Source organism: Phodopus roborovskii, unplaced genomic scaffold, assembly GCF_943737965.1.
Source record: "Phodopus roborovskii unplaced genomic scaffold, PHOROB, whole genome shotgun sequence".
NCBI lineage: Eukaryota > Metazoa > Chordata > Mammalia > Rodentia > Cricetidae > Phodopus > Phodopus roborovskii.
In genome coordinates, this window is record NW_026126514.1 from 21,281,767 (window position 1) to 21,307,731 (window position 25,965).

The 25,965-nt window shown below is 40.9% G+C and overlaps 1 protein-coding gene across 3 annotated transcripts in view; it reads left to right on the forward strand.

Moving 5' to 3' along the window:
• Positions 1-25,965, forward strand: part of Slc38a6 (solute carrier family 38 member 6) — a 58,056-nt gene that overhangs the window by 30,117 nt on the left and 1,974 nt on the right. For all 3 annotated transcript variants that reach the window (XM_051195990.1, XM_051195991.1, XM_051195992.1), the window contains 8 exons: positions 3,778-3,856; positions 10,932-11,014; positions 11,474-11,532; positions 16,089-16,154; positions 16,394-16,447; positions 18,429-18,508; positions 18,838-18,938; positions 25,125-25,249. In XM_051195990.1, the coding sequence (XP_051051947.1) occupies positions 3,778-3,856; positions 10,932-11,014; positions 11,474-11,532; positions 16,089-16,154; positions 16,394-16,447; positions 18,429-18,508; positions 18,838-18,938; positions 25,125-25,249 (647 nt within the window). The remainder of the gene's footprint in view (positions 1-3,777; positions 3,857-10,931; positions 11,015-11,473; positions 11,533-16,088; positions 16,155-16,393; positions 16,448-18,428; positions 18,509-18,837; positions 18,939-25,124; positions 25,250-25,965) is intronic.

Consider the following 25,965-nt stretch of genomic DNA (forward strand, 5'->3'; position numbering starts at 1 on the left):
CATGTCTCATGACCATCAGTAATTAGTGCTCATGTCTCATGACCATCAGTAATTAGTGCTCATGTCTCATGACCATCAGTAGTTAGTCCTCATGTCTCTCATGACCATCAGTAGTTAGTGCTCATGTCTCATGACCATCAGTAGTAGTCCTCATGTCTCTCATGACCATCAGTAGTCAGTGCTCATGACCATCAGTAGTTAGTGCTCATGTCTCATGACCATCAGTAATTAGTGCTCATGTCTCATGACCATCAGTAATTAGTGCTCATGTCTCATGACCATCAGTAGTTAGTCCTCATGTCTCTCATGACCATCAGTAGTTAGTGCTCATGTCTCATGACCATCAGTAGTTAGTCTTCATGTCTCTCATGACCATCAGTAGTTAGTACTCATGACCATCAGTAGTTAGTGCTCATGTCTCATGACCATAAGTAGTTAGTCCTCATGTCTCTCATGACCATTGGGCAGTAATGATACTTACTCACTGTTGTTGCCTAATCAGATTTCCCTGTCTCAGTGCTTTCCTAATTTCCTACTGCTTTTCCATGTGGCTTTTAAAGAGTTCTTTTATTCCTGTGTCTTGACTAGGATGACAGAAGTTTTTGTTTTGTTTCCAGGGTAGTTTCATTTAAAATGAGGGAAAAGAACACCTATTCAACTAATGTGGTGAAACTAAATGATTTGGAATGAGTGATAACTGTCATCAAGGTGTATTTTGTAGTACAGATCTTGGTTTTAGTGCTGTGGAAGCCCGAACTGTTCTACTGTAACCATGGCTCTTACGGATGATGCGGGGTACAGCCATTAATTTGGGAGAAGCATAGTGTGTCTTGTATTCAGAATCTATACCATGGCTAGATACCAGCTAAAATCATTTACAAATTCTTGCTTATGACCTGTCTCCAAGATAAGTCTTAAGCATTTTCTTGTGCCATTAATAGAAGACATAGGACAGAAGGCGTGGCAAGGAGCTATTCGACCTGGTGACCTTTTGGTTAAAAACAGTGAATATATGAGCTTTCCTGCTGTTACTATTTTTTTCTTAACACTTTTCTCAGCTTACTTTTTTGACTTGATCTTTTGATGTGGCTGTAATTAAGACGTGTTTCCTAACGGTGTGTATCTAATAATCTTTTGTTCTCAGTAGTATATACTGTATGTTAAGATGGTAGTACCTACATGAAAATTTATTTGTGGTTAAGAAAAAGTAATTTTAGCAGTGAGATTTCTTTGTTTTACTTGCTCAACCAGTGGGGTTTTCCCCATGGTAGGCTCTGTGGTTTTGTAGCTCTTAAAACACGCCAGCATTCTCCAAGGAAGAAGCAGGGTTTCACATGTTTTATTATACTCATGTATACTGAGAGGCCCTTTTTTTTTTTTTTTTTAACAAAGAAACATATGTCTAGTGAGTTCGTATTTCTTTAAGTACACATGGCTCTTCAGACTGGAATCTAGTGAAACAGGACTCCCATTTGAAAACCAAAGAGTGAAGGCTACAACACAGCCGTGATCGAGTGATTAGCCAGAGGCTAATAGAAATTCTGGAAAGAATGACAGATTGTATATGAGAAAGAAATATAATCTCACATTCATTGTAGCCTTTCTACAATTAAAGATCAAAAAATAGGAAATTACTGGGAGAGCTGAATGTCTGAAACTTTAGAAATGCATACAGTGTCAGATTAGTCCCAGCAAAAGGACTGATGAGCGGATAATAAAAGTCCTGAGTCCGAAGTCTGTGTTCCTTGTGTTTGAGTGTACTTTTGTCTTTTTATCCCCTCCTTCCCTCGAGATATGTTTAAGTAGTTTCTAAGCCAGTTTCAGAAAACTCGAGTCTATTTCTTCATCATATCATGTACATGTAGTTCTTTGGAAAACAAACTGCTATGACAACTCCGAACCTTTGAGTGGAAGAGGTTAGCATAGACCTCCCTCCCTCCTGTGCTCAGCTACTGGTATTTTTCCTCTGAGAAAACAGAGCAAGGTAGGAGACATCCACATCCAGTCGCTTGTAGTAGCCACAGCTAAGGACTTGCAGGCACGTCTTTGTGGCTCTTGGTGAGCAGCCATGTTTCTTCTGGAGAAAAAGAAATAGTCTTAAATTATAAGATATGGGTATGTGTTTTCATTGCAGAAAAGTGATTGTTACTTATGTGTTCTAAATTTAACTTTACCATCGGTACCTGTTACTTTACCCAAAAAAAAAAAAAAAAATGACTGTATTTGTGCATGTGGTAATTGCTCCTCCTGCAGGCTAATGTGCCTCGTTCTTCTCCAGAGCTAAATCATCACAGTGTTATAACTGCAGAGTGCAGCTGCTTCCCAACAGCTTGACAGAAATGCTCACTGTTCTTAAACTGTGCACCTTTTAATCCAACTTCCTCCAGACTTTCATTGTTCAGACCTGGCTCTCAGTGGTGCTCTTAGCTTTTATAAGTCCAAGGAGAAAGTGGAATGTTTCCTGAAATACAAATAAGTAATAAAAGCAGTGTGCACATAGAATACACTCGTCAGTCTTCAAGGGTGGTTTTTATTTTTCATTGGCTCTTTTAAAAAGTGTGTGTGTGTGTGTGTGTGTGTGTGTGTGTTTTCGATCCATCCCTGAGGAAAACTGTTAAACTGAAGGTCTGATTCCAGACAGCTGGGTCTCCACACAGCTGAGGAGTGTTTCAGCTTCTCCTTCTGTATTTGCCAAAATGAGTTCTGTACTCCACAACCGTACTTACGGTAGAAGGCTTGCAGAATTATTTGTGAGCGCAGGTACCTGTGGGGGACAGAAGAGGGCGTCAGATCCCCTGGAGCTGGAGTTACAGGCAGTTGTGAGCCACCCAGCAATGCTGGGAGTGAAGCACTGAGCATCTCTCCAACCCCAGCATGAGTTTTAATGACAAATGAGGAATTGTGTCTTTAAGTGAAATAAAAGCTAGTTATTTCTCATGTGCCATCAGATAAAAACTGAGTGGCACTACTGGCTTTGGTTTCCGTTTTGTTTCTTTCTAAAACAGGGTTTCTCTGTGTAGCTCTTGCCCTCTAACTTGATTTGTAGACCATGCTGGCCTCGAACTCACAGAGATCCACTTGCCTCTGCTTTCAAGTGCTGGGATTAACGGTGTATGCCACCACCCAACTGGCTTTGGTTTCTGATTTACATAGATGGAGCAAGGATTAGAACCTCTATCTTCTTAACAGGCCGAATGATGCAGTAAATCAGAGGGCAGCTTTAATTTATTGTTTCTTCTGTTTATGTCTTGTAATAGTATGTAGCAGAGAGAGGAAGAGAAAGAGGGAATTGAGCTTCTGCAGAAGGTATTTCTTCCCAGTTAAATAAAAGAGCAAGTGATCAGTTATTAATTATAGTTATTAAACATGGGGTTTTTTTTTTTTCTTTTTGGTTGGTTGGGTTTTGGTTTTTTGAGACAGGATTTCTCTGTGTGGTCCTGGCTGTCTGGAACTTACTTTGTAGACCAGGCTGACATCGAACTCACAGAGATCTGCCTCCTGAGTGCTGGAAACAATTTTATTATAAATAACCTATTACAAAATCCTCCTCCCCTTTTTTTTCTTGTCTTCCGATTTGCAGTGTAAACAAAGGTTATGTGATAAACTTACCAATTCTTCTCTACACAGTCACTTACCTTCATTTCTGCTGTACGCGTGTTTGGGTTAGCTCATTGTGAGGTATCTCCTGTATAGATCTGAGGCGCATCTGTGTCTCCGAATAGATTACCCATTGAGTGGTTAAAATTCTAATAGGAACCCTTTTTGTTCTTTTTGCAGCTATGTCGTCTTATCTTTTAATTATTAAAACAGAGCTTCCTGCTGCTATTTCAGAATTTTTGCCTGGAGACCACAGTGGGTAAGAAGAAATGTTCCATTGTATCCACCCACCCATTCATTCATTCATTTCATTATGTTTTTATTAAACCTGAGTGGCAGGGGAAACAAAAGTAGTGCCTGTCCTCGGGACACTTACAGGTTTCATGGGGTGGGACACCGATAGAGAAAACCCTGTGTTCGTGTACGTGTCCACTGACAACCCACCGTGCCAGAGCACCATGCTACCAACCACCGAAGCTCCAGGCCCTGGTGCTCCGTGAGGGTAAAGGCCAAGTCAAGCCCGAATTAGCTCTTGGAGAAGAGTCAAGAAGCCATCTAAGGATATGAAAGACGGAGGGAAGGGACAGTGAGTCATGTTTGCCGTGACTTCTCAGCAAGTTGTGGTGACAAAGAATATGGTTGCATCCACTATGTGAAACTCATGTTAGACAGCATAAAGAATTATGGGTGAAACCTGTTTCGCTTTGCCTTTCTTAGTATTGTGAATAATACTGAACCACAACATACTTTCTGTCTCCTTTAAAAACACAGGGCCCTACAGAATGTATTGACCTAGCTCTTCTTATGGAGAAGGATCCCAAGTTAATTATACTTTTCTTTTTGATATGTAAAGCAAGGAGCAAGACTTTCTTTTTTTTTTCTTCAGAGAAATAAACTTGAAAATAAAAGTAAATGTGGGTTAAGCTTGTTAATTGTCCCATTTCTCTACCCAGTTTTCAAACCACAACAAAGGATGCCCTGTCTCTGGACTGGAATGTTTGGTTAGTTTTCTCCAGTATCCAAACTTATCTGCAATACAGAGGAATACTTCAGAATTTTGTTTTTAGCTTAGAAAAGCTCGATTCTCTTAAAGAAATGAATAGGTGCAAATGGATGTGTGTAAGGAAGGTATGAGTTTCTTTTGGTCTAAAGAGGAACTGTGAAGATGTGGTTAAAATGAGGGTAATAAAGTCCTTTACTGTCTTCATCCTCAGAAGATGCTCATTCCCGTGGCATTTCATAGCTCATTAGGGTCTCGTAGCGTGCTCACAGCCACCTCAATTTAATCTGGTGGCATTTTGATTATGTTCTGTTTGACAGCTAACTACTCTTAAGAAGTAGCTGTATGAAATATACTTTTTTGTATTTTCTGTAAAAATAGTAAGAACTACTTTTGTTACTTGAATACTAAGTGAGAAATTTGTGCATGGAGCTAAGAATTCAAGGCAATGTAATAAAGAATAGAAAGAAAACATGAATATGCCTATTCATTTCATGCTTGTTAGCCTCAAGTATCTAACTAACTCTTGACCATCTAACTTGTCGTGAGCTGTAGGTTTCTTTACCTGATGTTGTGAGGATACCTATGAGGGCTGGGAGTATGACTCCAGAGTGTTCACCTAGCATGCCCTAGGCCCTGGGTTCAATTCTTAATACAAGAAAAATGCAAAAGCAGACAAGCATTCTGAAAGGGCTGGAGAGAGCTTAGCAGTTAAGAGCACCAACTGCACTTCCAGAGGACCTGGGTCCAATTCCCAGCACCCACATGGCAGCTCACAACTCTGTAACTCCAGTTCCAGGGGATCTGCTTCCCTCACATAGACAGACATAGCACTCAGGCAAAACAACAAAGCATATAGAATAATAAATAAATCATTAAAAAGGGGTGCTGGGCAGTGGTGCACACCTTCAATGCCAGCACTCAGGAGGCAGAGGCACACATCTCTCCCATTCAAGGCCAGCCTGTTCCACAGAGCGAGTTCCAGAACAGCCAGAGCTGTTACACAGATAAACCCTGTCTCAAAAAAACAAAGCAAACCAATGACTTTACCTTTGTTTAGTTGCTTCCTTATTAGAGTTATGATGATCAAATAAGAGGGCACACTTGTGCATAATTGCAAGTATATCTAGCACAGTGTAAGTGTGGAGAACAGGGAAATTCCAATGACAACGATTATATTAAAGGTAGACTTTCCTTTTTTATGCAGATTTCCAGGAAGCTCAGAGTCAAACACAAATGAACTCATGTGTCACCTGAGTTTGCCTTTGTGTAGTCTGTTTATCTTTTGCTTGGTCCTGAACGTGGTGACTTCTATTAGCATGCTTTAAGTAACTTTAGAACTAGTTACAGTGTTGTGTAGCAGGACTGGTATTAAAACAGAGGTGTTTTGTCAGCTAAAGCATTGTTCCTTTTAAATTTCATGGTGTGTATATTGTTTTAGCATTTGTTTTAAACAACTGAAATTAACTCGTTTCAGTTGTATTGGTAAAATTTTAAGGAAATGTTCTATTTCTATCACAAATGGGCTTTTCCAAGCTGCATGCCTCAAAGGCCATCACCAGTTTTCGCCCATAACATGTTTGATACTCACATTGTTTTACATGCAACTTATCCATTTATGAAGAGAGTATATTAATTAGCTACAGGGCATTAGTTTTTAAAGCCTAACCTCGTAAAGTCAGAAACAACTATGCAGTAATGAATGTTGCTTTGGGACAGTTTATTTCTAGATGGTGTTGGGTGGCAGGGATTTCTTCATTTTAGGGTTTAGTTTATCGTAAGTTTCAGTTAAGGTCTTTCAGGTGCCTTTATTTTCTGGATTATCTGTGAGGATGATGTATACTTATGAACTATAACAATTCATGAAGATGCTGTCAAATCACTTTGTGTTCATTATATTCTAATTTCAAAAGTTACTATTGGAAATCCAGAACAGAAATGATTATACCAAACTCAGGATACATCTATCTTTTTCCTAGAATAACTTGCTTTTTTTTTTTTTTTTTTTTTTTTAAATCTATAGCTGTTAAAAGTTGGGAGCTATCTGTTAACATTTAATGGTCTTGTCAGGGGACTATGATTGACACAATTAAGTTGTCTTGCATTTGAGTTACATAATTGATATGGGATGTGAGCAAGATCCTAATTGAGAACACACGATACTCTTGTTCCATTCTATTCGAGAATGAAATTAAAGCAACTTATAAATAAATCTGGTTTTCATTTAAAAATGGAAAAAACATCTGCGTGCCAAACATTTGCAATACAGCTAAGGATTTATACTCTGTGTTTCATAGTTGGAGCGTTTTTATCATATAAGATTAAATCCACAGATCAAACAAGTTTTCTAGGAAGTATAAAACTTTTTACTCTAATTCTTTTGGCTTAAAGAGAATGTATATTTAGGTCACAGTAGGAAAACAGGAGTTTGGTTAGATAATTCCTTTTCCCCTCTTAGAAAAAAAAAAGTGCAGTAAATTTTCCTAAAATCTTGATTTATAAAATAAATGCATTTACAGGGTACTTTTTTAAGACTGCTTATTGCTGGTTTGTATTCTCTGGGACTAGGTTTAATCTCATCTGTTCTTTGGACTATCTCCATGTCCAAACACAGTGCACTTGTCTGGTACATGCATGTGAAATTCATTCACTCCACTGTGTGTAACTCAAGGCCCTTATTGATAATGAATGAATTAAATGAGATCATTGTCTTAACAACTGGTTTTATTAACATCAGTCAATAACTATAAGAAACGATTCATAACTAATCTCCAGGCCTAGAAAAACTCTGTTTTAAAATAAAATCCTTTCCTATGAAGATTTTAAGTTCAGCCTGAAAGAGAAAATGAATTGTGACCTTGAAATAGATTAGTGGGCATCTGGGAAAAATGCTGTAAACTCAGGGTAGCTCCTGAGGCTTGGAGTGTTTGCAATTGCTACTCTCACCAGCCCGTGGTCCTTTTATGGCTTTTGCAGACACATGAAATGAAGATGCTCAGCAGGGTAACCTCTGAGCCCTCTCCAGCCCAAGCATTCCTGAGCTCTGCCAGTCCGATGTCTTCACACTCTACAGCCGGGGCTCTGTCACTCAGGCCACTCTTCCAGATGTACACCAATCCCACCCTCGGGTCACACATAGAGCCCTGCCTCAGGATTTTAGTGGTCCTTTACTTCTATGCAAGGGGACATTGTGGTCCTGTGGCTTAACACCCTTTTATACAACTCCACCTTCCCAATGCTTCGTTTTTTCCTCTTAAAGAGTCAGTTTGCGCCAGGTGGTTGAGGCAGATGTAGGGGGAATCTCTGAGTTCAAGGCCAGCCAGGGCTATACAGAGAAACCCTGTCTGGAAAAAGAGAAACAGAGAAGAGGAGGTGTGGGTCAGGTCGGTCTGTGAGCATTTTTACTTTGTTTTTATGATTAGAACATTAACCACAATCTGTACCCTCTTAACAGATATTCAGTATACAATGCAGTGTTGTTATCCAGCAGGAACAGCAGTGCTAACAGATAGAATCTGCTCCGCTATTCCCTTGGGGCCATTTCCTACTGGCACTGCAACTGTCTGGGTCTGATACCAGGTCCCAGAAGAAAAGACATTTCAGACACAGAGCCCCGGGCTTGCTGCCACTTTCAGAATTTAGTTGCCAGGTGTTTCTTGGTGAGGGCTATTTTGAAGTTCCTATTTGGTTTTTTATTCAAGAGTGATTAGAAGATGAGCATGTTGAGCATCAGTTTATATTTATTATATGGTTGCTTTTGTAGCTCTTCCTGCACACCAGGCTTTGAGGCAGCATCAGACCCTGCAGAGCAGAAACACTTGTCATCACTTGTAGCTTCTGCTGGTTAATTTGCTAAGGACAGGAGTTAAAGCACAGTGGGCAGTGTGTGTGTGTGTGTGTGTGTGTGTGTGTGTGTGTGTGTGTGTGTGTGTGTGTGTGTGTGTGCGCGCGCACGCGCACGCGCGCGCACAGGACAGGGGAAGGTATGATCAAGGTCCTATTTGTACTGCTACTGTTCATCTTGCTCTACTAAATAGGTTGTCACTGCCCAGCAGAAATGAATGAAGGTACCAGAAAGGAGGTCTTCACATGCCAAGCTGTAATGATATGCACTCAGCAGTAAAGGCCGGGCATGCTAGAAGCCAGCTCTGACACCCAGGCAAAGGGAGACTCTCTTAATTTGACAGGGCATTGGGACGCTGGCCACCTGTTGATAGTGAGAGGATGGATTACCACAGAGGGAGATTGAAATCATCTACCAAGCACTTGCTAAAGGAATCCCTATTGATTTTTGATGTTTCCCAATCCCGTTCTATCCTGGATTTTATTTTCTAAATGTGGTCCAATTGTGTTTATATGTTTTGCTGGTTTTCTTAGTTAATTGCCACTGTGCTTTCATTGTGCTGGTTACATATTACCATTCTTTTCCCAGAGAGTCCTAATTGAACAATGACATAGTAATACCTGTGGGCCAATTATATCACATCTTTGACTATTTATAATTTAATTTCAATAATCTCAGGATAGATACACTTAATTGGCAACTGTGATTAGATTTTTCTTCATAAATATATATATATATATATATACATATATATATATTTACTGGTTGTATTTCTTGTATTAATTGTCTTTCAAGTGTGCACGTATTAAGGTCTTGGGAAATTAACTTTGACATTTAGATATATTAAGAAATTAAAATTATACACGTGTTCCCATGTATTGCTACCATATAGAAATAGCCATTTTTGTATTCTAGGTACATCCTTCTGACTTCATATGTATACATATGTATGTATGTGTGTGTGTGTGTATATATACATATATATTCAGAGTGTTACTTTTCCCTCGCGTACTGAAATGTGTCTTTCATTCTTCCTATGTGTGCATGAATGTGTATGCACACATGTATGCATGTGTACGCACATATGTGTGGAGATCAGAGAACAACTTGGAGTGTCGTTTCTCAGGTGCTGTTCACCTCTTTTCCTTTTCTTTTTAAGACAGTGTCTTTCGTTATCCTTAAACTAGCTTGCAAGGCTGATCTGCCTGGCCAGCAAGCCCGCCTCCCAGTCCCTGGCATGCACCGGTGTTGTGCCAAGTGCCCGGCTGTTTTTTAGGAGGTATGAATCAAAAGCAATCCCTGAGGCTTTCAAGGCAGGTGCTTTACTGATGGGCTCTCGGGCCCACATTTCTTTTTTATTAACAAGCACATGATCACACTACTAACTATTCTCATTCAGTAGTCTACTGCCCTTTAGAGAAAAGTTTAGTGTTTTAAGCTGGTAATTCATATCCCTTCTGGAAAAATGTGGAAAAGTATGAAGAGAAAAAAAAATGACTATCGCCCAGAAACAGTGAAGTTCCTGCCCATTTTTAATAATATCTGTATTTCTCTCTCCAAATAACGTTAAACTACATACACATATGGATTATAGAAATTCCTTCCAAGTTGTAGTATTAGATACTTGTCTGCTTCCAGTTTTCACTATTTTTTACTTTTTAAATTTTCATTATTTTTAATGTTCTCAAGTATTATTTTATAAAAAAATCTTTATAACTATTACTGGTGTTTGTTTTTAATAGCATTTTGTGTTATAGAGCATAATTACATGAAGGCTCTCAGCATCTTTTGCGAAATTGCTTTTCATGAGATAATTATTACAGTTCTAGCTTTCAACGGTGTTTGGCATACCTCAGTACTCGTCACCAACATGGATTATTATCTCATGTTTAAGTGTTTGTTCATTTGGTGATTGAAAATGGCATCTCGTTTAGGTGTTATTTTGAAACATGCTCTATCTAGTCCAGAGCAGCCTCACACTGTTGATTTTGCCTTTGCCTCCCAACTCCTGAGAGTGCAGGATTATATTAACATTATTTTCTAAATGCATATTCATGATTAACAAGAAAAGGTTTTTTCAGTGGTGTGTGAAGAGATGGCTCAGGGGTTAAGAGCACTGGCTTCTCTTCCAGAGGACCCAGGTTCAGGTCTCAGCACCCATAGCTCACAACTGCCAGTAACTCTAGTTCCAGGGGTCTGACCCCCTCACACAGGCAAAACACCAGCGCACATTAAATAAATAAACAAACAAATAAAAGAAAGATTTTTCTAAGATCACTTAACAAAATGATAGGTTTTTTTTTCCTAATGGATGATTGCTCTCTCTCTCTCTCTCTCTCTCTCTCTCTCTCTCTCTCTCTCTCTCTGTGTGTGTGTGTGTGTGCGCGCGTGTGTGCGTGTGCGCGCACTCGCGTGCATGTATGTGTGTGTTAGAATAGACATGAATGAGTTCCATGTCCTGTGCCTAACACAGATTGTTCTTCCTACTAGTTCTTGGTATCTTGATGGACAGACACTACTACTCCTCATCTGTGTTGGCATCGTGTTGCCCCTTTCTCTTCTTCCCAAAATAGGTAAGTCTGTGAAGGAGCACAGGATTTGTTTGCTGGGGTGGGGGTGGGCCTCACAAGGGAGGGAGTGAACAGAGAGCAGGAGGCCTTCAGGCTTCACAGTACCTTGTTTTTAGAAGAGTGGTGTCTGCAAATCATTTTAAACTAAGTCTATTTTCAGTTGCTCAGTCCTCCGCCCTGCCCAGCTAACTTATTACTTGGCTTGTGGCAGCATTTTGTCTGCCCCACTAAAATGAAGTCGTTACACCAGAGCATGAAGGAGCGGCTTTCTCTTGTAGTACACCACCAGTGGCAAGCCAGCCCCTGTTCTGCTGTGTGGAGCAGCATAATGATCTGTGACAGACGGGCCCTGGGCCCAGATACCAAGCTGCAATAGAAAACATGCCCGCGATGCAGGGCCCTATTTGTGCATCAGGATCACTTGCCCTATAAATTGCTTTTTATTTTATTGGTATTTTACAGGCTTTCTTGGCTACACAAGCAGTTTATCATTTTTCTTTATGGTGTTCTTTGCTCTTGTGGTAAGTTTAAAATATAATACATTGTTTATTTCATCACAAAACTGCAACTGTATTAATGACATCTTTTAATGGCTTTGTGCTGGGCACAGTAGCCCATTTTATATTATAAAAACACTCTTTTTTTTTTTCAAACAATTTTGGTCACAGAATTATTCATTTTGTTCATTTTAAAGAAGCTTAAAAGGGCATTTCAAATTTAGTGTCTTGTGGTTAGCAGAGAGGGACGCAGAGCCCTGCTGTTAAGACTCTGGATGGGACAGACCCCTGGACAGCACAGCACTCGGTAGAGAAGCAGAAGGGCTGTGCTCTGTACAGTCAGTGAACACAGCACTCCCTGATGCTTTATTCCATTGCTCCAGTGATGGCTTCTGAGACTTGATAGCAAAGGAGAGCTGGGATATGCATTCAGCCCTGTCCAGTCTGCTTACTTAGCATGGGTGTCCTCATAGAGGTAGTATTGGGAATTAATTTTTTTTCATATGCAGAAAATGTAGTTTTAATTAGTTTTATTTTACATATTACATCAGATGACAGTTTAACTTGTTTTATATTTATAAATAATTTAACATAAGGATAAAAGATAATTTTAATTTATGGCCTTTTAATTCTTCTAAGACAGATATGTCCTTGTATATAATTTTTTAAAAATAACTTTTTTTCTTTGCACTGTAGTTTATCCCATAGTGAGTATCTAAGTGCTGATCCTTACATGGGATTAAATATTTTTAATTTGCCACAAATGCATACACACACACACACACACACACACACACACACACACATTCCAAGTAACCTTTTTCTAAGTATTTAAGCTTTCCCTTAATTACTGATAAATGAATCAAGGGGTAATGTCACACATCAGGTTAGAGAGCCAAATTCCAAAACTGTCAAAACGGTCTCTGGACTGGGAAGACAGTTCCATCCATAGTGTTTGTTACTCCTACCTGGTACACTCTAGGCCAATGAGAGACTCTCAGAAAGCAAGATGAGTGGCTCCTAAAGAATGACACCCAACGTTGACTTCTGGCTTCCACGTGTGCATACACACATGTGCACACAAGGCTCCATACAAACACAGCCACATACACCAACACACACAGCCCCACAAACATGCAGTCACATACCATGTATATATACACACATCAGTCATGTTTGCATTACGTTTGTCTTTGACTTAAATCATCTGAGACATGGGATAAAACAACTAAAATAAGTGCGAGTAACTCTGATTTCACTATTCATAAACGTATATTGTAAAGAATGTTCTGAAGGCTGAAAATATTTAACAATGCTTGATCATTTGTTGAATTTACCTACATAAAAATTATCCCTCTACCCACCCCGATGCCATTCAAATAATGAACTGAGCATGTATTTTTTAGGTTCCATACTTTAGAAACTAAGTATTTTCATCATAAGGTAATTGTTCAAAAGCATCTACATGGTTAAAAGGTTTCCCACATACACATAGGAATGTATGGTTCTCAAATGAGTGTAGATAACATACTGAATTTTCTTCTCATAGTTATTCAACAAGGCAGGCATTTCATAGGTAGAAGTAATTCAGTTTTCACAGTCAATAGCCTAACATAGGTGAAATGTATTGATACAATATGTCTATTATAGTTTTTGTTTCTGCCATAGTAGATACTCTTTAATTCGTTGCAGATTTCTGCTTCGGTCATCATATGGAAATAATTCTCCTATATTTATCGTGATGTTCTACAAATCATCCGCTTAGAGTTCTACCTGTGAGAAAAGTTGAAATTTGGTCTACAATGAGACTATGAAGATTATGTTGGGTTTTTTTTTAATGCTGCCTTTTGTTGCCATATGTATTACAGATTCTGTTTCTATGTTTTGTGTGTAGATCAGCCTAGCCTAGAATTCACAGATACCATCTGCCCATGCCTCTGCCTCCTGGGAACTAGAAATCAAGGTGTGCTCCACCATGCTCAGCTAACTGACTTTTTTCAAAACCTGTGCCAGTATGTTCATTGATTATTTTTAGAACATGCATGTATAAGTCTATTGCATTTATATTGCCTTTTATGCAATCAATCCAGAAAACATTTTCTTAATTATATTCGTCGAGCTTCATAGATCAAAGCATCTCTACTAGCTTTTCTCACAGACCGTGATTTTCATTTAGAATCACAGTGTCAGTTTTCCCTTGAGAGTATCTAAGTTTAAAAATAAATTTCATTTTATCATTGACTCAATATGACATAACAGATGCCTTTTTTTTTTTTTTTTTTTTTTTTACCTTTTTGGTCACCTTGAAACAAGTCACTAGGGTTGAGAGGAGGGAAGAGTTGCTGAGAGCTCTGTAAGGGATTTGGAAAGAATTAAAGCTGGAGCTGACCTGCAGAGGTCAGTAGGGCTTGAGCAGGGAGGAGGAGGAAGGCCCTTTGTGTGAGTGCATTTAGTATTTTTAAGTGCTTAAAGTCAATCTTCTTGTCTCTCCATCTCCCAGGATTACCTTCTTACCGTGGGACACTCTCCTGTCTTGCTGGTGGGTCTCTGTCCATTCCTCTCGTCTCTGCATTTCTGGCTGTCCCCCCCCCCAGACATCTTTGATAGGTAAATGACTCTTTGCACAGAAATTAGCTGTAACCAAGTTATGTTAGTGTAAAGTTAGGTTGCTAATAATTCTTTCTAATGAATGAAATAGATTGTATTGTATCTTGGAGAATTTTTTTTGCAAGGATTTTGACTTGAAGGCTTCTGAAGTAGCAGGTGACCAAGCAAGAAGGAGAGGGGGTAGTGCCCACGTGGGGCTCAAGGCCTGACCTCGTGGCCTGGCCCTCAGCGGTGCTCAGTAAGTGCATTGCTGTAGAAGGTCCCAATAAGAGGACACTGTTTTGGAGTGACATCAGCAAGGCACAAGAGAGACCAGATTTTCCCCCTCTCTCTCTGCCTCTCTCTCCCCTCTCTCTCTGCCTCTCTGTCTCTCTCTCTGCCTCTCTCTGTCTCTCTCTCTCTGCCTCTCTCCCCTCTCTCTCTGCCTCTCTCTGTCTCTCTCTCTCTGCCTCTCTCCCCTCTCTCTCTGCCTCTCTCTGTCTCTCTCTCTCTGCCTCTCTCCCCTCTCTCTCTGTCTCTCTCTGTCTCTCTCTGCCTCTCTCTCCCTGTCTCTCTGTCTCTCTCTGCCTCTCTCTCCTCCCTCTCTGTCTCTCTGTCCCTCTCTGCCTCTGCCTCTCCCTCTCTCTCTCTCTCTCTCTGTCTCTCTCCCCCCTCTCTCTGTCTCTCTGTCTCTCTCTGCCTCTCCCTCTCTCTCTGTCTCTCTCTCTCTGCCTCTCCCTGTCTCTCTGTCTCTCTCTGCCTCTCTCTCCCTCTTGCTCTCTCCCTGTCTCTCTGTCCCTCTCTGCCTCTGCCTCTCCCTCTCGCTCTCTCTCTGTCTCTCTCTCTCCCCCTCTCTCTCTCTCTGTCTCCCTCTCCCTCTCTCTAAAGGCTTTTGGAAGAAAAAAAGATGAGATCTTGGTTCTGGGTTTGTTCTTTTCTTTTGATGGTTAAACTTGGTTTTATATTGAAAACTTAACCTGCAAATACCCAGTTTCTCCTTAGACATTCCCACCCCATGTTTTGGTGAGATTTTAAATTAAAAGTGACTGGGGTTGGCTCATTAACTTAATCCTAAAAGTATGTGTTTTCTTTAGATTTATCACTGTATAAAATTTTGATTGAATTTGTTAAAATCCCAAACTAGATAAGTTGCAAATAGGAATAGTATTTACTTACTGGTCTCCTGCAGACAAATGCTTCCTTTCTTCTCTCTGCCCCTTTGTATGCTGGGATTTAGCCTGAAGCAAATATTTACAGAGTAATTATGTGCCTGCAACAAGGGCTACAATGGCAGCGTTGACACAGCCACAACTGTGGCTCTAGGAACAGGATGGCCACAATTAAGAGTCAAATCCTGAAACATGTTCATTGATGGTTTCTGGGAAACGCCATCCCTCTGGGCTTCTTTTTCATTTTTTTTTTTTTTTTTTTTTTTTTTTTTTTGTACATTTATTTCTACCACCTGCAGGTCCCTAGCTCTGTGCTCAGATTCTAGCTAGCTCTCTCCACATTGACCAAAATAACACAAACATAAAAAACGTGAAGAGGTGAACGTGGGTGGGCATCAGGTCACACTCCCGTATTAAAGCTGCTGTCCATCTGCGTATTGTGCCAGCCCTGTCTCCTGCTGACACAAAGAACATATCCTGTGCAGTCCTCATTGGAAACATGCTTCCCTTTGGAGTTGCACTTAAGCAAAACAAACAAACAAACAACCAGAGTACTGCTGGGGTTCTGGGAACTGACGCAAGAGCACACTGTCTTTCGTAAGCAAGATTCCCCACTGCTCAGAGGTGAGGTACCCTGAGCCCTCCCTCTCTACCCAGTGACCATGCTAAAGGGTGACCCCATTGTATCTGGAGGAGATTGGAGCGGCAAGGATTCGTCTGTTAGCCTCCCGTTTGGCATCATTTCAAACGCTGTCCTGGTTGAGATCAACTTGTGGTGAGTTCTACTACAGATCATCTGAGTGTTGGTTGTATCTACTTTTACAGGTAGTAATTAAAAAATGGTCCATCCCTTGTCCAGTGACCTTAAAATGCATGGATGAAGCGCTCCAGGTGATCATTTTTAGGTTCTTTTATTTTTAACTTTTCAGCTAAAAAAGAAACGGGGGTGGAGGGTATAAATGATTTTTTTTCTAATTAATGAAAAAGAAATGGTTACATTTTATTTTAGAACTTTGCTTTGAAGTAATTTGGTTTGAAAGTGTAGTAGTAATAAATTCATCATACTTGTTGCTGTATTCTGACTTTTAATCGCTATTGGTTTCTCTTTTCCCCTCAATACTCTTAAACAGATTTCAAACGCTACAGATGACTGTAAACCAAAGCTCTTTCACTTCTCCAAAGAGGTGTGTAACTTATTAACAGATACTTTCGGCTGATTTTTCACATTTCAAGTTTTAAGAGATTTGTGTAACAGGGTCTCTCAGGTCTTTATACCTGTACCTAATTAATTTTCATGAAAGTGCTAAGTATAGGATTGCCTACCAGAAGAATAATATTATTTAACACAGGGTGGCCCATTATGAAACAGCCACCTTTTTCTTTTCTTTCTTTTGGCATGCCTTTAAATGGAGCCTGTTTTAAATGGGCCACTGCCTAAAAGAACAGATTTACCGAATGTCTGGTCTGGCCAGTGAGGTCCTCTGTGGATACGGTTGGTTTTCCTGTTGCGCTCTGGACTTGTAAAGCTAAATCACCAATTACATCAAAAACTCCTCCCCTGTGAGAAGGACTTTGGTCTCTAGCTAAACAACCCCATCATTGGACCAGCAGTTGAACACTGCCGTACTCCTTCTGAACAGCATTCCAAGAGGGAATTTATGATGCTCAGAGCAGAGACCAGAAGACCAAGTCCCATGCCACTCTAAGAGAGCTGTAGGATCCTGCAAACACTTGGAAGAGCCCCTGAGCATGAGCAGAGAAACAGGAACTCCGTCTGCATGGGCCCTGCTTTGCCTCTAGTGGAAAAGCTGTCTTCCTGTTTCTGGGAGCCTCTTCCTTCTCCTCTTTGTATTTCTGCTGAAATGCTTTATTAGTATAGAATGTTAATGTGGTTAGTCCTCCATGAAAAACTTTTCTTTTTATCCCCAGCTTCTAAGAAATGTCTCTCAAGCCTCACAAGGGAGGTTACCACATCTTTCACATGGTAAAGACCTCCACGGGCCTTAAAGATCTAGGTAGGGTAATTGACAAGCTGAGAAACGGAGCAATATATGAAACAGAGAATTTGTGACTTAAATTCTCATTCCCCTAACACAGCTTCAGGGAACACAACTTCTAGGTACTATACCCCAAAGTAGGTCTTCATCTGGAAGTTCTTTTGGTGAATAGCCTAACGCTAGCTAAGGAAAAATATTTTTAGACCAGAAAAGAGAAACCATTGCCATCCATTTGTTAAAGACAGTAATTTAATTTACAGGATAACTTTTTGGCTTGCTAGTTTTCTCTGGCTCTTGTTTAGTATTCTAATAATATTTTTTAAAGAAACTATAGGTTTATGTATTACATGAGATCGCAAGGAGTTTTTCAGGTTTAGAATTAATGATCTTTGTGTTCATTAAAAAGGATCTTGGTCAAAGATTCTGGCAGCACAAAGATGTGGTTTCTATTTTCAATCCTTACTTGCACTGAGTAAGTAAAAGCAGATTCAAGTGTTATTGCTGCTTGGGGTAATGGGATGTATCCAAATTGGGCATACCTTAAGAATGACTGGCAATTATAATAAAATGTCCTTAGAGGTAGCTATTTATATCTTACCTAAATTATTTCTATCTTATTCAAATAGTGTAGAAAGTGATGATTATAATAAAGCAACATGATATGAGAGGCCAGCCAGAAACTGTTGGGGTCAGGATAAGCAAGCAACCTACCTGTAAGATTCAGTGTTTCCTGGCGACTGTAGAACACACACACACACATACACCTACTCCCCACACACACACACCTACTCCCCACACACACACCTATTCCACACACACCTACTCCCACACACACACCATTCTGAGAAGTCTTATAAAGAGATCATTCACAAAAGATTGAATAAATTCAACCAAGTTGGTCCTAAAAGAACTTTATTGTTGGGCTGGCAAGATGGCTCAGTTGTATTGTTGGGCGCCTGCTACCAAGCCCTACACACCGGGAATCACGTGGTAGAAGGAGAATACAGGCTCCCACAAGTTGTCTTCTGACCCCTACAAGTGCTTAGTGGCATGGGTAGGTGGGCACACACATACACAAGAGTAATTAAAACAACAAAGAACCAAGTGGGTTATCAGATAAAAATGGAGTAGCATTTAATGATTTTGCCTTCTAAATTTTTTTTTTCAGAGTATTTACGCCATACCAACCATGGCTTTTTCATTTCTCTGCCATACCTCAATATTGCCCATATACTGTGAGCTTCAAAGGTACTGTAGAATGCTGGGAATGTGCATTTGCCTCTGTGGCTTGCCGATTGAATCACATTCTCACTTATGAGTCCTTCTCTGTCGTCCTGAATTCTAAGAAGTGTTAGTTAAAAAACAGACAAGGCAACCAAGAGCCAGTTCTGTCCTCATTGGAAATGTTGCCAGTGACGCCATCTTTCCAGTGAATGTCCTCTTGTGAACTCTAATGTGTAGTCACTGATGAACTCGTGGTTGTCTGAAGCGTCCTGACCAGCCGGAGAGATGCTTGTTTCTCCAGGTATGATTCGGATCACTGGCCTTACCAACTCTTGCCGGTTTTTGTGTTTCAGCCCCTCGAAGAAGAGGATGCAGAATGTGACCAATACAGCGATAGCTTTAAGCTTCCTGCTTTACTTTGTGTCTGCGCTCTTTGGATACCTCACTTTTTACGGTGAGTATATTCTTAGCTCTAGGTGGAAAGGAAACACAAGTGACCTCACACACACATGCCTGTAGCTGTTCTTCCCGCCTTTCCCTAGTAAATTCATCTGTCTGGCCGCATATTCCATGTCAGCTCTGCGCCGACTTTGTTACATCTTTTTTCTGACAAAGGAGTATCAGGCTTAAGAGTAATGACTTCATGGGAAGGTTTTCCCTCTTTCTAGATGTTTACATGTGTGTGTGTGTGCACACACACATGTGAGTGGATTACATATGGAGGCCTGAAGAGGCATCAGGTCCCAGGAAGCTGGAATTGCCCCAGAAACAGGTGGCTGTGTCCCCTGCAACTTGAGTGTCAAATTCCTGTTCTCTGAGAGTTCTACACGTTCTTAATGGCTAAGCCATCTCTCTAGCCCCTAGATTTTTTCTTAGACTTTTATGTAAAATTTCAAGCATATTAATATCTCTTAAAAATAACAATTTGGATCTTTTAAAATTGCATATCCAGCACCAGGCATGGTGATGCACACCTCTAATCCCAACACTCAGGAGGCAGAGGCAGGAGGATCTCTGTGAATTCAAGATCAGCCAGGTCTACATAGTGAGTACAGGATAGCCAGAGTTACATAGTGAGACACTGTCTCAAAAAATGAAAAAAGAAAAAAAAAAGTACATATTCAGTATGTTAGACTCTAGATGATAAATTTAGAGGTTAAGAGAGTAAACCACCCCAATAATTACAAAAGAGCAACTCTAGAAAGCAGAAGATAGTACAGCCCTCGGCTGTGGGGCATCACTGCCTTCCATCTGCATCTGTATAGCGTGTGCTTAAGCACATTACTGCCTCAGCTGCACCAGGACCTTTCTCTTTAAGTTTCTTAAAGACACTTGTAAAAAATTATTGAACATGAACAAAATTCTCCTTTACTTATTTTGGAAATGTTTCCTGCATAGTTTGTTGGGGATTTTGGAGAAGTGTGGGGGTTGTTTGTTTGTTTGTTTGTTTGTTTCATTTTGGTTTTGTTTTTTTTTTTTTTTCTCTTTCAACAAGAATGTCAAGAACAAAGACAAAGTCTAAAAAAAGAAAATATGAGCAAAACTTGCAAACAATCACATCCTAGCACACGCTGTTAAGCTCACCCGGTTTTGAATGTATTCTTCAGCTTATAAATGTTTTTATAGTGACTACAAGTGAAGGGCTCTTACTACTTGGGGTGCTTAGCTGTTGGTGACCTGCTTGATGGCTTTGTGCACCTTTCAGGTTTGAGACTTCTGTGGCCACCAGCTGTGGACCTAACTTTATTAATACTTTTCTCCCAGTTTCTCCTAGCTGCAAGTCTTTAGACAATGTTTTCTTACCCCACCACATTGCCTAGGCCCTTTGACAGCAATACCGGTTTAGGGATCCAACAAATCTCGGTCATATAACTAACTGCCATTCCCTAACTAGCTCTATGGCCTTGAGGGGAACCTCTACCTTCAAACATCTCCAGCTTCTAATCTATAATATGAGCATAACTGCATAGGTTATAGTGGGGCAGAAATGAACTCTATATAAAATTCTGCCAAACTATTTGATACATAGTAGTCCTTTTCAAATGTGAGGGCTGTTTATAGCTATATATTACCATCATCCTAACTATTACAATCATCTCAATTTTAGGTACTCTGTTATGCTTCTAATCTTGTGTGTGTGTGTGTGGTATGCACAGGTACATGTGTGCACCTGTGAGGGTGGGGGGGGACAAGCTCAGGTGTCATTGTTCAGGAGCCTTCTACCTTGTTTTGTTTTTGCTTTTGTTTTTTGAGGCAGGGTCTGACACTGGACCTGAAATTTACAAGTAGGCTTTGGGTTGTCTGGTCAGCAAGCTGCAGAGACCACACCTGTCTGACTCCCAGCACTGGGTTTATAAGCACATAGCACTGTAGGCAGAGATTGTCTGTGTCCTGATGGTCACTCCCAGGTAACCACAACAAGACAGTACTAATTATAAATGCTCAGCCAATAGCTCAGGCTTGTTACTTGCTAGCTCTTATGTTTTAAATTAGCCTATATTCCTTATTTATGCTCCACCACGTGGAACATACCTTTATTAGCATGGCATATTCATCTCCTGCTCCCTCCATGTCTCCTGGCAACTCCTCTGACTCCACCCTCTTCATCCCAGCATTATCTCTGCTCCCCAGATCCACCCTAGCTAATGGCCTCTCAGCTTTTTATTAACAATCAGAGAAATACATTTTTACAGTGTACAGGATTGTTCCACAGCATACCACCACATAGTTTCTAAGGATCGACCCCAGATTCTTATAGCTGCAAGGCAACCATCGTACCAACTGAGCCCTCTCCCCAGCCCTCCTCCTGTGTGACAAGCTTTTCAGCATGTGCTCTGTAGCGTGTGACACAATTATAGTCATTCCGTATGTTCCTTCCCACAAAGGCCATCCATCCCACTCATCAAAGTTTGTGCTCGCATTTTATCCTGAGAGTAGTGGAGTTCTGTGTGTATCATCCAGAAAAGCAAGCTGCCCGGGCCGAGCGCAGTGCCTGCCACCCAACAACTCAGGCGGGTTTGTTTGGATGAGTGATGAAGCCACTACCTCCAGAAACACGTGGGACATAAGCTAGGGTTCTGTTTTCCCTTCTCCGAATCCAGTGCTTTCAACACTCTGCCATTTCCAAGAACATAAAGCACACTGCCATGTCCTAATTAAAGGGAACTTTAGGAAACCGCGGCTTACCTAAGTCCCTGTCATACCTGTCTGACATCCACCCACTGTTGTTTTCGTCAAGCAGATGAAGTGTGTCCTAGAGAGGGAGTCGCTGTGTTGCCAAGCCAAGCTGTCCGGTACCTCTAACGTAGCCCCTCTCCGCAGCCCCTGTGCGCTCACATGCTGTGTACTGAAGGAATGTACAGCTGACAGGATCACACAGTGGGTAGGCAGTGAACAGATGGGTGACAACGCCCTCCTAAGGGTAGAGGACAGGAGTAATAGTTTATTCCTTGTAGTAGGTGCCCCCCCCCATTGTTAATCATAATCAGGAAACGCCTTCTACTGTGAGCAAATGGTGTAGTCAGAGCTGTCTGATAGCCGGAAGTTGTTAGTTTGGTAGGCCTAGCCTGAAGTTCAAGCTTGACATTCATCTTTTCAGGTTAGCAGTGTTATCCCAGACAGGTAAAGTGGCCTGGAATGAAAGGCAGTTTTCTGCTTGCAAGCCAGAATTCTTGCTGCACCCTTACAGAAATCTTCCTTGGTACCAGTGGTACAAATGACTTACAAAAAAAAAAAAAAAAAAAATCACCATCAGGTCCTTTCTGAAATTGGTGAAGCTTTTTCTGAGTCCAAATAAGTGTTCTGTAATTGTTCATTACATATGTTAAGGCTCAGCTAATACAGGAGGGCTGGCTCAGAAGGTTTTCCCCTGGGGAAGTAGTATTCTTAGTAAATGTAGTTCTTAATACTCTGGAGCTGATTGGAACCTTTATCCCAGACGCTCAAAGCTTAGTTAATATTGGAATTCTGTCAGATTAAAGGGATCTGTAAGTATCAACCTACATTAATCATATTGGTTCTAATCACAGATGTTGAAGAGGAAAAGTGTCCCTCTGGTGAGCCAGGCCGGTGCCCAAACATTGGGTAACCAGGCCATTTTAATGTCTGTGAGGTTGTTAAACAAGAAGTGTTAATAGCCCATTTTATGATTCAGAAAATGGAAATAAAATAGTTTGCCATATTTCTCCAAAGACTCCCAAGTATCTCACAGATTTGGAAATAGAATCCAGATTTCTTGGCTCCTCCCAGTTTTCATACCTAGTCCATTCTTCATTCTGCAATGTTTGTCTGTAGCACTCACTGTAAACAATTTTGTTTCTCCTGTGCCCATGAATCATGACTAGCCTAGCTCAGAGCCTTGTTACTTTAGTGATTAGAGCAGTGGCTTTCTGTTTTTGTTTCTGGTATTTTCTTTCCACTCTGTACTTGTGTGTAATTTGAGTCACAATACATTCTTCTTTCTGTCTTAGTTACATTCCTCCTTGCCACTAGAAAATACCTGGGTCACAAAGCAGCTGAGGGAGGAAAAGGTTTATTGTGGCTCCCAGTTCACGAATTCAGTCCATCACAGAGGGGAAGGCACAGTGGTGGGCGTGGGCTTGGGTGGCATCAGAAGACTCAGGAGTAATGAGATCTTGTCCAGCCACCCACCACTGAGTCTTCTACCTTAACTGTACTAATCGGACCAGGTGTTAGTGGCGCCCGCCCTTAATCCCAGCACTCAGGAGGCAGAGGCTCCTTGAACTCTGTGAGTTCAAGGCCAGCTAGTTCTCGGACATGCTCCAAAACAAAACAGAGAAACCCTGTCTCGAAACACAAAACGAAAAAAAAAAAAAAAAAAAAAAAAAGAGGAAGAAGAAAAAGGAAAAGAACTATACTAATACTAGTCAGGACAACCCCACAGGCATGCCAAAGATTTTGACAATTAAAATTGACCAATTCCTAATCAGTTGCACTTTTAGCTTGTCATATCCAAACCCTGTGCAGTGCTGTCTTTGCTGGGTCTTCAGTGCCTCTCCACCTCATTCACTCGCTCGCTACCCTCCACTGTGGTGCTGACTGAAGCATTTGCTTCCTAAAAACACACGTTCCCATTGCTACCACGAGCTTCCAAGGATGCTGCATCTCGATTCTAGAAAGTCTCTCCCCGGACTTTGAATGGCAGCACACTATTGGTCATTCCATGCATTCAGTAGCTGTTGAGGCCCATGAATTATTGTCATCTGAAGACTTGGGAACTAAGACCAGAGACGTTTTAGCGGGAGTAGGATTTGAATGCTCATTGCCATTTCACTGTAGAATCAGTGTAGCTCTTTGTTTCCTCTTCTTCCTGCCACTCAGATTTGTTCGTGGTGTATAGACTTTCTGTGGTGTTTTTAGGGAGTCCTCTTATCTCCTAAGACTTAGAAAAACAGAGGCATATTTGAGTTTTGTATTTCCTCCAAATTTTGTATTTTTAAAATGTGATTGTCTTATTCCTAAAACCCTGTTCTGTGACATGAGAAAGCCCCATTGTATTTTAAGTTCAAACTGATCTTTGTCCATAGGTCCTGAGGTGTGGTGTGAACCCTCATTCTTCCTCATGGTACCTAGGTGAGGAAAACCATGTGAATGGAAAGCGGGGTTGGCACCTCTCAGTCCTCGCTCTCTCTGTCCTGACTAAAGACGCCATTTTCTTAACGCTTCATTTTCTCTGATACAAGATGGAAACGGACAAAGCTGATAGTATAGTTCAGACTATAACCCCTGAAAGTATAGTAAATACACAAAATGCTGTAAAGTTTGAGAAGACCCTGGTGTAGAGGGAAAGCTATCACAGAAGTAAGGGATGCTCTGCCCTGCTCCCCCCACCACCCCCCCCACCCCACCCCACCCCACCCCCCCGCCCAGGTTTCTCAGGGAAACTGCCTGGTGTTTGTGAGCCTACCTAACTCATTGCCATGGTGACCAAATTTAGCAGTACAAGTGCATAATTTTACAGACACTTTCGTTAAAATTATGGACAAGTTCTAAGGCATTTTGCTTTGGTTTGTGTTTCGTTTTATTTTGTTGTTTTTGTGACTGGGCCTCACTGGCTTGGAATGTGCTAGGTAGACCAGGCTCACCTCAAACTCACAAAGATCCATCTGCCTCTGCCTCCCCATTGCTTTGATAAAAGTCATGCACCACCACACCTGGTTAAGGAGATACTTTAAATATAATTTTTTTTTTTGCCCTAATTTTGGAGATTTTGTGTGTCCTGATTTAAAGTTTTTTAAAAGAATACAAAAGAGTTGACAAGATGTCTCAGCCAGGTAAAGCACTTGCCACCAAGCCCAATGATCTAAGTTTGATTCTGGGGACACACCTGGTAGAAGGAGAGACTCCACTGCTACAAGTTGTCCTCTGAGCCCCACATGTGTGCCATGTCACAGGCACAGGCAAACATGTAAATCAGTGTAAGACATTGTAGAAGAAAGTGTACATCTCAGGAACATATTAAGTAGCAGAGAGAAAAGGGCCAGAAATGAATTTCAGAATGGGATCCAAGCCTGCCACGATGCAATAAGCCAACAAAATAATTTTGCTATTATTGATATGGTGGCGCATAGTTTACAATGCAACCCTGATTGCTGCTGCTGTTGTTTTCATTTATTTACAGACAAAGTGGAGTCAGAATTACTACAAGGTTATAGTAAATACTTGCCACATGATGCTGTTGTCATGGCTGTGAAGTTGTGCATACTGTTTGCTGTGCTTTTGACAGTCCCTCTGATCCACTTCCCTGTAAGTATGCCTGGAGGTTTTGTTGCTTAGTGTCGTGACTCCCTAAGATGGCAACGCTAATTCTCTGCAGACCAGAACCTTTGAGTCACATCTAGTCTTGTGTATCTTATTCATTTGTCAAGTAATTGATCCAAGACCCCATACTAGCATATGGTCCCATGAAAGCCCAAAAATAACAGCAAACCTCGAAGCTAATTTGTGCTTTCTGAGATTTAGTTTAGATTTGCCTCTCCCTCAGTTTTGTTTTCAATTTAGAGACTATAGTTCTAAAGTGGCTTTTTTTTTGGGGGGGGGGTGCTGTCTTTCTGTATTCGGTTTTCAAAAGAGTACGCACAAAGCAAAGGCAGTCATGTCAGCAGAAATGAGCCCCTCTTGGCCTGTTACAGGTTGCTTCCCGTGGGGAGTTCATGCTTAGGCTTTGTACTTGCTCTAGAATTTAAGAGGGGGAGCAGATTCCCATTCTGTATCCAGTCACTACACAGAAGAATCTGAAGAATTTCTGTGAAAATGAAAACAATGGCAATGGGTAGAAATGCTTCTGCCTGGGTCCCTTGAACTCATGTGAGTGTCTAATGACCAGGACCTTCCAGAATTCTTGTCCCTCCATGTGAGACTGGAGGACCAGGGGTCCTTGCGGGTTGTGGTTGCCAGTGACCTGCCCTAGCAGTGGAAGACGTGGGAGCCTTTTATTGTATTTTATTGTTTTGTATTTCCAT